At 43.7% G+C, this 18,065-nt stretch overlaps 1 protein-coding gene across 1 annotated transcript in view; it reads left to right on the top strand.

The window, feature by feature from the left end:
- LOC144784221 (vomeronasal type-2 receptor 26-like) overlaps positions 1 to 18,065 on the top strand; it is a 179,012-nt gene that overhangs the window by 126,505 nt on the left and 34,442 nt on the right. Inside the window, exon 4 of the mRNA XM_078662872.1 lies at positions 5,901 to 6,128. Coding sequence (XP_078518998.1) covers positions 5,901 to 6,128 — 228 coding nt within the window. The remainder of the gene's footprint in view (positions 1 to 5,900; positions 6,129 to 18,065) is intronic.

Here is an 18,065-nt window from a genome sequence, read left to right as displayed (position 1 = left end):
GTTCTTTTGGGGATTGGTATTCATTTTCAGATAGGTGGAATTATCATTTAGCATTGTAATCATACTGCACTCATAGTTACAGGAGTCCAATACGACAATGCCTCCTCCCTTGTCACATGCTTTTATAGTTAAGTCTTTATTTTCTGCTATTCTTTTTAGTGCTGCTGATTCTTCCCTACTCAAGTTGTATATTGGTTTAGGAATGAATTTAAGGGACTTTTCTAGTTTTTGAAGAACCACCAGTTCGAATGCAGCCACCTCGGGACCTAGCTGCTCTAATCCTGGGCTAAAGGTGGAAGGTAGCATTATTTCTCTATGCCTAGTTTCCTCGTCATCATTTACATTCCTGTCTTGGAAGAACTTTTTTAACCAAATTTTTCTGAAGAATGATATAATATCTTTGTGCAGATCAAATGTATTTGCATGTGCTTGTGGCACAAACGAAAGGCCTCTAGATAACAAAGCTTCACTATGGTGGTCAAGTTCCATACAGGACAAATTAAAAATGGGCATTACATTCCCTGCCCCCAGTACTGTCTGTTCCGAGTTTCCCTTATAAATTGGGGTTCCTGCTGAGGATGTTGTTGTTGGTGTTGCTGTTGATGCTGATGTTGTTGGTGTTGTATTTGATGTTGTTGCTGGTTTTGAAAGTTCCCCCAGGTCTGTCCTTGACCCTGAAATCTCACTCTGGGACGGCCTCGTCGAGGCCCTGTGTTGGATAAAAAAGGGCGCTGAAATGGCCAGGAACCAGCATAGGAATTAAACCCACCATCATGTTCATAATAATTCCCATTAGTGCTCTCACCTTCAGAGTCTGATGTGTCTGTAAAGTTGTTTACTCTCTGCTGGACATTTCTAGACTCGTCTCTATAGTGATTCTGTTGATAGAAATCTTTGCCTAAATAAGGATAAGTTGTTTCTTCAGTATAATATCTTTTATCTTTATTCAATTTTTCTGTTTTACGTTTATTGAGATAGGTAATAAATGATTCAAGGTCTTTATTACAGTCTGTTATTTTTTTCATTGCCTCTTCTACCCCATCATTTTGTTTAAGCTTCTCTTCTAGATCTTCAATTTCAGATTTAATTTCTACTGCTAAATGTTTAGATGTCTCAACGATCAAGATCATGAGATCGCGAGAACACCTATTGGCTATGAGACTCCACTTTTCTAGCTCTTACAAGAGAGCACGTTTCTTCGATCGCGATGCTTTGCTAACTCCTAAAGAAAAAGCTGCAAATGATCAACTTGTATGTGTTACTACACATTCTACACTAAATGAGCATGTACGGCAGATCATTAATGCAAACTGGCATTTACTGAACTGCAACCCAACCTCGAGTAGCAAACTACCAAAACCATCATTTGCCTATAAAAGAAATAGGAACTTAAAGGACAAAATTGTCCATTCAAGATTCAATACCAAACCCTCCAATATGGGTCCTATTCAGAGATCGCTGTTGAATAATCTCCCTGTACGTGGAACCACAAAATGTTCCTCGTGCAAGTCTTGTAACAATATCATCAGTGGCGAAGATTTTACTCACAATGGTTTCTCGACGAAGGCAAATTATATTTGGAACTGCAAAACTACTAATGTAGTTCATTTTATAAGCTGCGTGTGTGGCATAGGTTACGTCGGGTAAACTTGCAGGTCCATCCAAGTGCGCTTGACTGAACACAGGTCCGCGATCAAGACCCAAAAACTATCAGCACCACTGGTAAAGCATTTCCTTGAAAACGACCATAAACCTGATGACTTCCAATGGCGCATCCTTGAAAGAATAAGATCACCTGACAGTAAAGGGGGATGTGCCATCAGGAAGAAAAAGGAAGCTTTCTGGATTTTTGTTTTTAATACGTTCAAGAAAGGGTTGAATTGCGACATCCCTTGGGTGAACGCAATTATGTAAATAGTCTGCAGGTACATTGCACTCTGTCATGGATTAAATATATATCCCCCCCATAAATATTAGTATTCTTCATTTGAGATAGCTGAATATACATGATATACGCAAATGATTTGTCTGCTACTTGAGCTGACCAATATAAGAATTATTTTGTCACTACTATAGTTCTCGAACGACTAGTATATAGGAAATGACCAGTTAGGGCCAACCGCCAATCGCTATCTATATAATTCCCTAATTAATAGCATATGATAATTCATCATCATAAGGTAATCACTAAAAGACTTGGCTATACGGATATAGGTCTCCCATAATCTCCGATGAGGAGACACTTTACGATCTATCCCCATAACCAACGATTGGGGGGGACACTTGATAATCTATACCTTTATTAAATATAATGAATTTTTCTTAAAGTTTGGTTACGCTATAAATAAATTATAATACGAGGGTTTCAAATATACGAACTATTTGCCCAAGCGGCTTCACAAGTATGGCTGACTTGTGCATACTATTGCTGAATACAGGATGTCTTAATTATTTCGAATTCCCGTAACACAGACCGATTTGATGACTATGCCTTTAAACACACAACCCATTCATCCTCGTGTCAAATACGCAAATGACTAATTTGCTCACGGTGCTGCAGGCACGTTAAAAGAAGGACTGCCTCAAGCACACAGATGAAATCACTTGTAACGGTCGGGAGACGCCAGCAGATCTATCTCGCAGCTCCGCGGCCCCACGTCTATCGACTCTCCATCTCCGCATTAAAGGTAGGAATAGCGATAGAAAACTGCCTAGAAACTTTAAATAGATGTAGGTTGCTTTAGCCATAAATTGATTTAGTTTACCGATAACAACATAGGTTATTATACTATATTATGTCTCCTCAGGAAGCACCGGTCAAAGTCCAAATCAAAGGACTTACTGGTTAGGAGAGCCTACTCAGAGGTTTATCGTTTCCGTATCTGGGAACGTGGACAAGATATTACCTGCCTGTAACGGAATCTATCACTTCGATTGGCCAAGAAGTAATGCCTCGTAACAACAACTATATGTGAGGGCAAACAGACCTTCGTTAAATAAAATAACCACGTAGCCGTGATTCTTCCTAAACCTTACGCTGTATCTTTTGCATATTTTGTATCTTCAGTAAACAGCATTTAACGGGCATTTCATAATGAAGAAAATATCCATGACACGTTAATGATTCCCTTAAAGTTTTAACTGGGTAAGCAATCTTTCTACTAAAATATTTTTTCGGTAATAAAGAGTATCGATAGAAAAGAATGGGATTATTTTCGGGTCTATTTTAGGAGTGTTTTCGCATAATTTAATGCGCCCAGCTATGTTATTTTCACTCGATCAATTTGGAAATTTCATGTTTAGAGACGATATGTAATGGGTAATATCTGTTTATGTTGAAATGGTCCTTTCAGGCTATAAATATTATCCATATCTTTCTGTCAATTATGGTTTAGTTAATCTGTTAGGTTGCCGGTTGTATTCCTTAGCTGACAGAGCCCTGATATTAGAGGGTAGATAGATGTTAATATGTTTCTCCAAGGCCAGGAAAAGTATTTATACTTTCTGGTCTAACATGGAGTGGGCATTTTGTTAAGATGTCGGTTAAATTCCCTATTTGACAGAACTCCGATATTAGTGGAGCATAATCGTTTTAGTATATTAATTTTTCATTTTGCGTTTCTTTAAATATTTGACGATTACAACCTTCAACTCCTTTGAATCTGCAGAGACTTTATGGCATATCCCTTCGATCATAAACAGATTATCTAGAAAGCGAATAAGAAGTATCTATTCTAAACGGAGATCCAGTGTTTTAACGAGTAAGTATACTAACTCGACGACAGGCGAATACCTCTAATCGAAATTGATTCGCCCTTTGGGTGACAATAAATATCGAGTAGCCCATTTTAAGCAAGGAGTGTTTAATAATACATGGACTTATGTTTGCGATATATGACTTACAAGTTTAAAATTGACTTGGCACCGCCAAGCATCTCTTTACATGCCCAATATATCTTTCTTGATTCATCTAGCAACTGCTCAAATACAAATAGAGATAGGATTTCTTTCTAATTATGTCTTGTACTCAGATAGCTAAGAAATAATGAGGAAAGGCAAATATCTATTTCTTTTAAATGTTAAAGCATACAAGTTTGTTCGTTTTTGTACATGTTTAAATAATTCACGTACACTGATAGAAAATGAATGTTTGCAATTAACTTTTACTTTTGATGTTTAAATTTAATATGATTTGAATATTGTAAAACCAATAAAATAGAATGACTTTTCATAGAAAAAACCTTTTTTACATATGTGTTTCAGAGTAAAACCGTGGCTCCTGAAGAAGGCGTTTGTTGAAACGCCGAAACGCGCATCGAGAGATTATTGTTTGCCACCTACTGTGAAATGGTTCATTTTAATCTTTAAGTAGAGGAAATATTGTTTGTCACTTATTGCAAATTTTTGTATATATAGTATATAATTTGTGTCATTAATTTTAGGATAATTGTTTGAATTGTTTTTAAAGTGTTTATTTTGAAGTTATAATTTTTGCAAATTGTATGTGTTGTCTTTTTAAATCAAACACCTATTAAACGAAATAGAAGTTTTTTATCTGATCAAACTTGTTAGTACCTTTTTTATTTAAGACCTTTCCATGTTAGCTGTCTAATTCATGTTGTTATTCACACATATCTTTTGTCCCTGTCCTTGGAACTGACAATTCCTAATCAGGGGGTCCTTGTTGTTTACACTAAAAATACTTACAAGAAGTTACAGGTGCAAAAGTTGGCACAAATGGCTGTTTTTTTCAACTCATTTTCATTATTTCCTATTTTCAACTTTTAGTTTCTGTGAAGAAACTTTGAAGGATCTACACAAATGACCCCTTTATGAATTCTGAATTTTTGACACATTTTCTAAAATGTATAGCTTTCCAGGATCCATTATTGCTGTCATACCCTTTTCTACCATTACCTGGAAGAAGGTTAAAAACACAAAAAATAGGCCATGGCCCAGTAACATGCAAAAACTGCGCAAAAATGTTTGGTTTTCAGACAAACGTCTCTCAGACCCTGAAATCTGGAAACATTGTTATCTCAGTCCCACAAACCCTTTGTTGATACCATTTGCAGGGGGGAAAACAGAAAAGGACAAAAAATATATGGTGTGGATACCTTATGTGGTATAAAAGTTACAGGGCCTAAGCGCAAACTACCAAAAATAGCCTAAAAAAGGCTTGGCACGGGGGGAAAAGGCCCGAGCAGCGAAAGGGTTAAAACTATTTGCACTTGCTGTGAACTGTTGTCATATGGGTGTAGTATTTTCAATAGATAAAATTATCAGAGATTGACCGGTGATGATACTGAAGCTCGGAGCCGGGAGCCCAGTATGTACGAGAATACCTTGATTGATAAACAGCCCAACAAGCCTCCTCATGCAGGTGAATAATCATATAACAGCATTAGAAAAAAATATTCTTAAAATATAGAATACATTAAATTTTAATATGTTGCTGAAAACTCATTAATAGGCACTGTACACTGAATAGCTCCAGTTATTGCCTTCTTGGCCTGCCATCATGACCAACTCCTGCAACACCTATCACTTCAATATGACCTGTCTGCCCAGTGCCAGCATCCAACGCTCTTCAACAGGCATGGTGTGGTCTCTACCACTGATGTCCATCCTGTATAAATATCACATTAATTGCATCAAACCTAGTGCAGCAGCTCATTCCCTGCATGCTCTGTCTACATGACTAAACTGGACAATATAGTTATCATGTGGTGCATTGATTTGGAACCTTTATGACCTGTGGCCCACCAAAAAGGCTTTAATCACAACCTCCAGTGCAACAACGAAAGTAGCAGCTTAGTCAGGACCCTACTGTAGGTATTATTGCAATGTGTGATTATTTATTTGCTGTGTCCTCTTTCTATATCTCTGGCTTCTTCCAGTTACATCATTACATGAGGGATCTTCATTTTAAAACTACCTCTGGGGATGAAATCTACTTCGATGATCTGGGGGACCCGCCCACGCACTTTCACATTTTTAACTGGCATTACCTTGATTGGGGTAATTCTACAAGAATCAAAGTGGGAAGCTTCCATCGAAGCCCTTCCGGGGAGGAACAGCTCAACATTGATGACCGAGCCATTCTTTGGCACCCCGACTTTAAGCAGGTAATGATTCCTGTCTGAATTGGGAACAGACTTGGAAAAAAGGTGAGAACCATATGGATGTGCAAGAATAAGAATAATCAACAGAGAAGTAATTGTTGCCTCATTTTGAGTTTGTATTAGCAGGTGAACCACAATCTATCACAGTTCAGTTGCCCCACTTAACTCTCAGGGACATATTTACAAGTCATTAGCGCCACTGGAATGTCACTTTTTTTCATGCTCCAGTGGTGCTCTACGCAAGCCCATATTTAGAAGGCTGCTCTAAGCCATTTTGCATGGCTTAACAGTGACTTGCTAATCTGGCCCTCCCCAACACAGTTTTCTGCAGCAAACGGACATGCAGTGGGTGTAGCTGTGGGCATTCCCAGTAACACCAATGGCTTTTTGACACTGCCCCAGATGTACAAGGATCTGTAAATCTGAGGCAGCACCAAAAATGTGCCTTTCAGAAGGAGGACTTAGAGCCAGATGTAGGAAGCCCTTTACCGGTCGGTAACGGCCGAAAATCGGTATTTTCGGCCGTTTCCGGCCGGTATTGAGCATTCGGGATGTAGGAGACCAAAAATCGTCCGAATCTGTAAATTTATCGATTCGGTAAATTTACCGAATCGGTAAAATACCGAATCGGAAATATTACCAAATTGGTAAATTTACCGAATCGCAACGGTTTGCGATTCGGTAAATATACCGAATCTGTAAATCTACTGATTCGGTAAAGTTACAGAATCGGTAAAATACCGATTCGGTATATAAGAAGTGGTAAAATTGGATATTGAGATGTAGGGAAGCTCAGAAATACCGAATTTGCTTGAAATTCGGTATTTACCATGGATTGGAATCAGGTGGTAAACAGGTGCAACTTATAAAAATGGACCCAAAATGCAATTCTTCTTGCACAATGGCGACATTTTATGTTATTGCAAGACGGCTACGGCTACAGGAGGAAGGAGAGAGGGAATGGCAGAGAGAGGAGCAGGTGTACAGACAGAGGATAACCCCGTTCATGCTTACAGAGGCATAGATACTCCAGAGGTACAGGTTGGCCCCAGACACAATCACGGAACTCATCAGGGACCTACACCCACTGTTGGAGCACACTGCCCCAAAGGCACATGCTATTCCACCCCATGTGCAGGTGCTGTGCAGCCTACACCTGCTTGCCTCTGGGAGCTACCAGAGTGTGGTTGCTGCGGTAGGTGGGGTGACCCAGAGCAGCCTGTCAAGGTTTTTCCACAAATTCCTTGACGCCATGTTACAGAGGATGGAGCATTATATATCTTTTCCTGCAACCCATGCTGAACTGGTCCAAACAAAATCTGACTTCTACCAGATGGCACGTTTCCCCAATATAATTGGCTGCATTGAGGGCACGCACATTCCCATTTGTCCCCCTGCTGCCACCAGATATATATACAGGAATAGGAAGTCCACCCACACCATCAATGTGCAGGTGATCTGCAATGCAAAGTTCACCATTACTGACCTTGTGGCAAAATTCCCTGGGAGTAACAATGACTCCTATATATTTCAAAACAGTGGCATCTATGCACGGCTGACTGCAGGGGAATTTGGTGAAGGCTACCTCCTAGGTAAGACACAGTGTGCGACACCTTTTACACCTATTGCAATAAGCAGTACATGTATGCATGTGAGTAAATTATTCCCTTTTCATTTTTGGAGACAGTGCATATGCCCTCCGCTCCTGAATACTCACCACCTACCTCAACCCCTCAACACCCGGCCAAAGGAGATATAACCGGGCACACAAGAGCATACGCAATGTGGTTGAGCGAACATTTGGTATCTGGAAAAGCAGGTTCAGATGCTTGCACAAGAGCGGAGGTGCAAGGCAGTATACCCCCATCACCTGCTGTAAGATCATTGCTGCCTGTGCCATGTTGCACAATCTTGCTGTGAAGAGGGGGACTGAGGTGGAGTTGTCAGACTATGAGGATCATGACGACGACATTGCTGCGCCTGAAACACAACCTGCAGGAGTGTCAACACCAAGTGATGGCAGATACAGACGTGAGGAAATAACATGCAGCTATTTCTGAGTAAGTGATGACACTGAGAGCTATATTGAAAGCACAAGCTTTTGTTTTATTTAGTATATTTTCAGGTATGTTAAAGAACAAAAGGGCAACAGTAAGCATTTCACAGCAATGCTCACAGTGAGCAAACACACACACACACAGGTGTTGAATCCACCCACCATAGTTGTATATTGTCACTAGGCAGGTTTAAATGGCACAAATGTGCAACTAAAACTTTTTAATCTATGATTTCAATGTCCAATGGCTGAAGGCCATATTATCAACAGTTTATTTGCGGCCACGCTTTGCACTAGCAGGTGTATGTGGCTCAACCTGTTCACTGGGCGTTTGGCCTGTAGCCTCACCATGTCGCCTGCTGCTCCTCCTTGTCTCTACGACATGGGGGCTTGCCGTGCTGCTCCTACTGGTGCTACCTTCAGTGTCCGGCACGTCAATCGCAGCAGTTTGTGCACTTTGGGCATTGAGTAGAGCCTCCAGCGCACCAGTCATTCTGGCATTGCCCCTTGTCAGCTGATTGCTGTTATGAGTCAGGACTTCCTGACTATTCATGCTACGCCTGCATAGCAGGGATGTGGCTGTTGCCAGGCGGTGGATAGATTTTTCTGTTCTCTCTGCACGCTGCTTCTCCCTGTGCCTTGATGTAATTTCAGAGTCCAGTTTTGTGCACAGTTGCTGCATGGATTGCGACATGTCATGTATGCCTGTTGCCATGCTCTTGTTAACTTCCACCAGCTCCCTGATGCCCTTACCAATTTCCTGCATGTTGATGTTGATGTTTCGCATTTGTCTTTCACAGGACATGATGCCCTTTCCCTGCATCCTCTGAATCCTGACCATGGATCCCACCAGGCCTTGGAAGACACTGGACCCCTCCCCACGTGCACCTACACTCCTTCCTTGTACTGTGCGGCGTCTACCGGTACTTGGTACAGGCTCTGTGCTGGGCTGCAGTGTGGCAGAGATGGCAGCTTCAGGCAAGTTGTGTGAGTCTTCACCCACCATTTCACCAGCAGCTGTCTCCATTTCCAGCAGTGGGGAAACGACATGCCTCCTGCTAGGGTGTGCAGCAGGTGTTTCTATTTCAAAGGATGCTGGCATTTCGGGTGACGAAACCAATAGTGGGGACTGTGTAGGTATTGGGGAGGCCTGCATTTCTTCACTGATGTCAGGTTCTTGGGAAGGTGGCTGCCCACTCGGAACACCTGTGTCCTGTGATGTACTGGGACCTGGCTCATGACTGTCATCCCTCTCGGGTGCCGTGCCTTCTGCCTCCTCAGACTGCTTTCTGGATGTGTGACCTATGGACATAAGAGCACATATCAGCTAGGTGCAAATGTCTCACAGCCACTACAATTAAACATATGAAATAGCACTTAGTACATGCTGCCTGCCCTTCATTATGTTTGCATTCATTTGACTGACTTGGTGATTACAGTGCTGTGTGACATGCTCTTTCATTAACTGACTACGTGTACCATGATGCATTGCTACAGTTTTGCACAGAGACCCTGGGACTGGGGTAACTTAGCTGCAAGGGGTGGGGGATGGATGAGGGTGCGAGGGGGATTGCTGTGCATGCATCTTACCTTTTTTAGTTGCAGCTTTCGCCGAGCTGTCCACTTCTCCCAGTCCATGGACGCTTTCAGGCTCCAAGGTTGTGGCCATCATCTCCTCCAGGTCAGTGAGGGGGGTGCAGTGTTCTTTCCGCCACCTGTTTGAGAGGCCTGTTTGTGGTGGTCAGCCAATTTTTTTTTGTGAGGCTCCTTAGGTCATAGACCCTCTTTTTTAAATCTTCAGTGACTCTGGTGGTCACTCCCACTGCATTTACTTTCTGTAGGATGTCCAGACAAATCTTCCTTTTTGCTGATTCTGGCACAGTAAGGGACTGCTTTCCAAAAAGTCTGTGGTGAACCTTTACCACTTCCTCAACAAGGACCTGTAGCTCCATGTTGCTGAATTTGAGCATTCTTTTCCTTTCAGTCTGCTCTGTGTCCTTGCTGCTTGCCATGTTTAAATTTGAAAAGAGCACAAACCCTGTCTGCTGCTGCTCCCAGTCTCTCTGCTCCAACTGCCTCTCCAGAACCTTCTAATTACTTGCAGCTGCCTGTGTAGCCACTTACTGGTAGGAAGGGGAAGGGTGGTTGCACCTGATTGGCTGTTGTGTTAAGTTTCACTTTTGCTTGCTGTCCGATTAGGTATTTACCGAATCGGTATTTATCGAATTGGTATTTTCAATGCATTCCTACGGGCCTTTTGGCCCATAGGTATGAATGGGAAATACCGATTCCTTAAATACCGATTCAGTAAATACCGATTCGGTAATTTCCGAAAGTCCGATACCGAATTTTACCGAATCGGTAAAAAATACTGATTTTTCCCCTACATCTCATTTACCGGTTTTTGAATACCGAATCGGTAAAATTCGGTATTTAAGAATCGGTAAAATCAGATTACCTACATCTAGCCCTTAATGTGGTTTAATGAGTAGAAATACTTCAATTTCTCCTAATTGTTGCTCTTTCTATGGACCTCATTTACTATATAATATTTTGATGCACTGCAGCCCAGCAAGACTTCCTGCTGCGCTACTGTGCATCAAAACAGAAGGGAAGGAATGTGCAGTATCTATGAGGGCGCCTGCGTTGACGCATGTCATCCCATTGTGCACCAGTGTAGGGGAGAAGGACAGGAATGCACCATATCTTGTGGATCTTGCACATTCTTACCCTTTTCTTTTGACGCATGGCAGCGCAGCAGGAAGGCTTGCTGTGCTGCAGTGTGTCAATCTATGGTAAATGAGGATCATAGAAAGAGGTCAAACAATGTGAGTTTTCTACCGGTAGAGCCTAAATGTTCTCATGTGGCAGAAACCTTTAACCTGATAGCTTGTCTTCCACTTGACCGCCAGCTTACAGTAGCAAATGCCTGGGCTGTATTGGGCAGAATGAAGGTCACAATGTTTCCCAGTCCTGGCTTACCATGTCAGGCTTGGCGACCCATGGCAGGGAAATTGTCAAATGATGCTCACACTCAAGGACAAAATTCTTCAAATTCCAGGACCATTTACTTTATTGTTTTTCATGAACAAACTCTAGCTCATGAGCTATAACATAAAACACAAAAGTTTGTATCTTGCAGGTTCTTATGCCTTCAAAGCAAACACCACTGCAGTGGATGCTCTGAAGTCTTAGAGGTCCCCACCAGGAATGCGGGGTCTCTAAATGCAAGTGCCAGCACTCTATCAGAGGAGCAGAGAGTGTAGCCTTTGCTGACCTCATGGGTAAGCGCATTTTCCACCACAGTCTAAATGCCAGTTGTCATGTGTGCAGGATTGACCACATGCTGATGACGTTGCTAATATAATCAAGTTTACTAACCACGTACAATGGTTGTTGTTAACAGAATAATACACTAAGGGCCACAAGTACAACCAATTCATGTTGTGACTCTCAAAACACAATTTGCAAGTTGCTCAATGAAAATTATTGTGTATCAGACACATCTAGCAATTCCCAATGGGATTGCAGTGACCTATCTCATCCATTTTCATGAGGTAGGTTGCAATTTGTGACCTATTGGATATGGCCTGTGATCACAGGGATGGTGGCCCACTAGGGTCAGCCGACCACCATGAGTGTGGTTGCTCTATAAATAAAGCAATATTCTTTATAGTTAAATACAGCCCATTTTCCTTTAAGGAAAACAGGATGCATTTTAAAAAGAAAAACAAACAGTGTCCTTTTCATTTTAGAGTAGGCAGTGGTCCGTGTGACCACTGCCTGCTCTTAAGAAGAAACATTTGCTACCATTCACTAGCGGGAAGGGGTCCCCTTACTGTTTGCAACTGGCTAACCACCTACTTGAAGTAGGCAGTAAACTGAAAATATTTTGCAGTCGCAATCTATTGTACATACCCCTGTGACCCGCTGTTAAGAACGGACACCCTTGGCACGCTCTTTCCTAATAGCTACTAGCAAACCCTATTTTCCAAGTCAGAAATAAGTTACTGACTTGAAAAATAGGGTTGGTACATGGCAAAAGCCATTTTATCGGTGACAAATGGGCTGAATCTCCATTTGCAACAGATAAAAATGGTCGTATATGTTCCAAATTCTAGTCCTTGTAAATTACTCTTTCAATCAGCCATTTGTAACTGGATCCAAATAAACTTAATTACTCAATTTTAAGCTTCAACTATGATTTTTAATGCTTAGCTAATATTTGAGAAACAATCCCTGGGCTATAACTTTAGCTGTCAATCTTTTGTTTTAAGCCAAATATCCAACAATTTGATGAGTGCAGGGAGAGTCCGGACCAGGGTGGGTCTGCTCAGTTCTTTTGCAGAGATTCACCCAAGGAACTAGTTCCTCAAATGTTTTGGAAACAACAAATTCTTGCAGTCAGAGATTTGGGGGGTTAGAAATTGAGAGTGCATCAGAATCATACTCTTCCTGTTTCGTAAGAAGGTTGCGTTTAGGTGACGTAGATTTGTGATTCCTCTCTGAGGGCATGAGGATAAGGTCCAGCAACGATCCTGTGCACTATGTGACTGGGAGTAGCAGCTTTATGTCCTGTGCATTCTCTAGAATAGTAGGTATTGATGGGACTGTTCACTGGCACATCCGGGTAGAAGTCTTACAGATTAAATACTGAGGTGCAGTCGTCTGGTTGACTTCTCACAAGATCTGAGTGGATTGAGACAATGTGGCTCCATGCCTCAAAGACCAATCAGCAAATCCTTATTAAAACACAAAGTTGAGCTCAGCATATGGGCTGGATGCCAGCTCGCAGTTTTGTCCAAATAAAACAGGGTGGCGAGCCGTGAGGTGATACCAAATCCAAACAATCACTACTGCACTTTGGAATAGAGATGCATGTTATGAAATGTTATGATATGGTTTTGTTATGCTATGTCATGCTAGGTTGTGTTATGTTCATTTGTGTAGTGCACTAATCACCCATGTAAAATATGAAGTATAGGTGGAAGTGATTCAATTAAGGAGAGGGTCTTCCTACATGGAAGTCCGAGCCCTCAAACACCCGATGGGTATCATGATTCATCATAAGGCTTTGCTCCTCGTGGGGCCAGGGCTGCAATTACGCACGGGCCTTACTAGAGGGCTACTTGGAAAAAAAATTCTGTTTAAGCCGTATAGGTCAGTGGAGGTCTGTGAATCTAGGGTTGAGAGTATGTGGAGAGAACTGTGATTACAACTACCTAAGGAAATCAAGGAAGGACTTCAAAAAGCCAAGTCTTATCCTCTTGCGGAACTCAAGCAGTGAGCAGGAGGCTCTGATGTGATGAGGGAGGTTGGTCCATGTTTTTGTGGGATGTAAGAGAATGAGAGACCTTCTGCTTTGCTTTTAAGGATATGCGGGGTGCGTGCAAGTACGAGTGAAGTAAAGCAGAGTTGTTTGGCAGGCTGGTGCAAGTGTATGTGACTTTTGAAGTAAGTTGCTCCAGTATTGTTTAAAATGTATGTGTGCATGAGAAGCTGGAATTAGATGTGCTTGTGCATGAGGAGCCAGTGAAGCTCTTTGAGGTGAAATGCGATGTGGGTGCGGTGTGAGAGGTTACATTTCAGTATTAAAGTAGTGTTTGGATGATCAGTTTTAAGTGATTTATTACAATTGCGATGATCTGTACAGAAACATAAATGAAAAGGGAGAGCATTGCAGTAGAGAGGAGCTAGAGAGGAAAAAGCTCTGCCCTCTAAGAGACTTTTTAATCCAAGGGATTACAAGCACCCTTTTCCCATGCATTTTTAGGTCTTTACAGAGTGTGCCTCGAGGTTAAGCTTTGTGGGCCCTTCCCTATTAGGGCTTTGTGAGTCATACACCAGATCTTAAAGACAATCTTCTCACGAACTGGCAATCAATGTAAAGATTGTAAAAGAGAAGCAGATGAGGACCTTGCAGGAGCTTTGCAGATAAGAGAGCTGCTGTTTTTTGCACCACCTGTAGTTTTGTCTACTAGGACTCATTGATAGAAGAGAGTAAAGCATTGCCATAATCCAAGTGACTCGCCACTAAGGCTTGGACAAAGGAAGAAGCAGTATGGCACTTCTTCACAAGCGTAACATTTAAAAACAAGGTCCCCCAGTTTTGCAGACCTGAGCTTCCATAGACAGGGATTGGCCCAGGAACACTCTAAGATGTTTACAATCATCTTTGTGGTTGGAGCAATACCAACTTCTTGTGACCACCAGTTTGAGGCCCATAGGTTGGAATCTGCTAGAAAAGGTAGTCTCTAGTTGGCAGAGATAGGTACCTTTGTCCAGACCCATGGAGTGGAACTCCGTTGCAAAATTGTCAGGGCAGTTGTGGCAGGTGTCCTGCACAATTCGCCCCCCAGTTCAGAGGTTCAATCCTGTAACTTGGATCCCAGCCTAGGGTCTGTTCCCTTAGACTGGGCAGAGGTCAGGGGTGAGGGTGCTCTCTCCCCGAACCTATACTGGGGCCTTGCACCCTCCCACCTAGGCCGGTGCCCAGAGAAGACAACCCAGTAGGGGTACTGTTAGCAGTCTCCTCTTCCTTCAAGTCAGGGGGGACACCCTAAAACTGGCCCTCCAACCCAGGATTTGTACCCTTAGGCTGGACCTTTGCCCGGCAACCTAGGACTTCTGGGAGAGTACACCAACACCCCCTAAGGGAAACATCCTCCTATGTGTAAAAGTCTGCCTGGTATAGTCCCCCTGCCTCTTGTCCATCTGACAGAACATGAAGACTCTCCAGGCCAGAAGTGGCCTCACCAGGGTTTGACCTGGGGGCTCTGACATCAGAGCTGGCAACCCCTGACCTACTGTTCCTTCCACTGGGAACTGCATCCCCTCTCTCCCCTATCTCTGGACTCATGTACCCCCCCCCCAATGCTGAGGGGCTGCCAGTCAACAGAGCTGGTAGAATGCTAGTTACAGCAGTATCCCATAGCTCAACTTACGACTTTGGATCAGCCTAAGGGAATGGCCTCCCTGTACAGACTAGGCCCCCCTCCTGGTGTTCCCTCATGGAACCAACCACGCCTTGAGACTGGGTTTCAGGCACCTCAGGACACAGCCCACTCCAACTCCTTCTCCTCTGAGTCAAGACATGGGACCCATCACACTCTCCCACTACTCTGGGACCTATCTGTGCCATCACAACCCTCCCCTACCGCACTTGGTTGGGGCAAACCTGAGCCATCTCCTTCCGGATCACCCCCAGATGCCTCTTGAGACCCTATAGAATCCACCAAAAGGTCTGCCTCCAGTGTGAGCTCCCAGGGGTCAGAGAACTCACGCTCCACCAGGTATTGGCTTAGCTCTGGAAAACAGAGACTTAAAATATGCTCTCCACCAATTGAATCACACAGCCCCAACACAGGTGTTAACCAAGATACCCTTTGCCTCACCATCCAGCGCCTCGCAAAAGTACCACACATAACTCTTCTGAGATTGGTATGACAGTGTCTGACTGTCTCTGTCACTCAACCTATACTATTCTGGGTGGTCTCCACACTCACAGACCAAGATTTCTAGCAAGGGGAAACCCTTTTCCCTGCACCTCTCATCTAGAGTTTACTACTCCCACAGCACTACATAACACCTTTTTTCTGCCACCATCTGTGCTGGACTTCGCCTCCAGGCCAGCAAAGCTCACTTCCAGAGCTACACACATTTCTTTTTCAGCAAAGGCTCGCTCTATGGATGACAAACAGCTGCCTGAAGCTCAACTCTGGGAAGACTGAAATCCTCATCCTCGGACCCTCCACCTGGGACAACTCCGGGTGGCCTTCTGCCCTCGGGAGCCCGGCCATTCCTAAAGACCACACACAGAACCTCAATATCATCCTGGACTCCTCCCTCACATGACCCGCCAGATCAACTGCATTGCCTCCACCAGCTTCAACTGCCTTCGGATCCTCCAAAAGACCTTCAAATGGATTCCCCCCGAATGCAGAAAAACTGTCACCCGCGCTCTCATAATAAGCAGACTGGACTATGGCAACACCCTCTATGCCGGAATAAACAGAACTTTCCTACGCAGGCTCCAAACCATCCAGAACACCACAGTCAGACTCGTCCTCAGAAACCCACGACACAAACACATGACCCAACACCTACGAGACCTCCACTGGCTCCCCATCGAGAAAAGAGTAACCTTCAAACTGCTCACCCACTGCTACAAATCCCTCCACAACATCGGACCCAAATACCTCAATGAGAGCACTCCTTCCATGTACCCAAAAGAAACCTACGCTCCACCGCCTTGGCCCTCGCAGAGATGCCCCACATCTGCAGAAGAGCCTTCGCCTACGTCACAGCCAAAACCTGGAACAAGCTCCCAGTCAACATCAGACGCTCCCCCACCTGGCAAGCTTTCAGGATGAGCCTCAAGACCTAGCTCTTTGACTGAGCCGGAGCTGCCCCCTCCCCACCAGCACCTTGAGACCCTCACTGGTAAGTAGCGTGCTTTAGAAATCCCTGATTGATTGATTGATTGATTGATCTGTCTCCTCGCACTCCTGGTCCAGCTGCCTCAGCCTCTGGTCACAAGCACGAATCAGATTCCTCACTTCATGAGCCAATTTTTCCCAAAATGTTTCCTCCTCAGTGCCACTGCCCCCTTGGTATTCTGGCTGGGTATCCTCCCCCTCAGATTCCTCCTCAGAGTCATCTGCTAGTGTTGCTTTCCTGCGTAGTACCTCATAGCTATGATGGGGTGCCTCAAGATCCTGCCTTGTGGATCGCCTCTTCACAGGTAGCCCCCTCTCCTTACAAAATACTTTTAGTTCCCTCATCTTGTAGATGGGCAGGTGCCAAAAGTTGACTTCCATTTTGACAAGGCCCAACAGATGCAACAGTTAACCAGAGTTCCAACAACCAAATTCCACCATATTCAACGCAAATTCACCGCTAAACACCAATGTTAGAAATGGGCATCTCTATTTGGCATAGGCAGGTACATTTATCCAAGTAGGGACCCTTGCTTCTAGTCAGGGTAAGGGAGATACACTTCTAAAATAACCCCTGCTCGCCCCCTTGGTAGCTTGCACGAGTAGACAGGGTTATCTCAGAGGCAGTGTGTAAAGCATTTGTGAACACATACCGTAATACAATGAACACACTACAAAAGGACACCACAACAGTTTAGAAAAATGTGTAGTCTTTTTCTAAACTAAAGAAGACCAAAATGTAAAAAATCCACAATACAGTATAAAAAATATGACTTTGAAATGGTAAAAATATTTCAGTTCAAAGCAAATTGCAGATGCAACACTTTTCACACAAAGTACCTTGAATGTGTCACACACACAAAGAAAAAGGGTCACATGGAAGGTGATGTGTTGGTTCCTTACACTCAGGGAAGGTGATGCATCAGTTTTTTGCTCCGGGGGAGGTGATGCACCAGTTCCCTATTGCTGCCCAGAGGAGATGATGGGTCAGTTTCTTACTGCAGAGGAGGTGGTGTGTCGGTTTCTTACTGCGTGGGGAGGTGATGCATCAGTTTCTTACTGCGTTCCCCAATGATGTGACAGACTTGGCGCCTCGATGGGATGCAATGATCTGTGATGATGCATGGGTTCTTGCAGCCGCACAGCAGGCCTTGCGTCAAAATTGGTGCTGTGATCTCGGACTTCGGAGATCGGTGCACTTGATGCACCGTGTGGTAATTTCTCGAGCCGTGGGAAGGCGCTGCAACAATTTCTTTGGTGATGCATGGGAAACAGGTGCGGGTGCGTCGTGCTTCTCAAAGTAGCGTTACTTTTCCCCGGTTCTAGTGGCAAACAGCCTGCACAGGTCCAAAACATTAGCCGGCACCTCTTAGCAGGACCCTAATCCCAGCAAGGAACTTCAGGGGAACTAGTGGTGTAGTCTTTGTGTCCCTGAGACTTCAGAAG

Source organism: Lissotriton helveticus, chromosome 10 (assembly GCF_964261635.1).
Source record: "Lissotriton helveticus chromosome 10, aLisHel1.1, whole genome shotgun sequence".
Taxonomy (NCBI): domain Eukaryota; kingdom Metazoa; phylum Chordata; class Amphibia; order Caudata; family Salamandridae; genus Lissotriton; species Lissotriton helveticus.
This window is presented reverse-complemented; position numbering and strand designations above follow the sequence as displayed.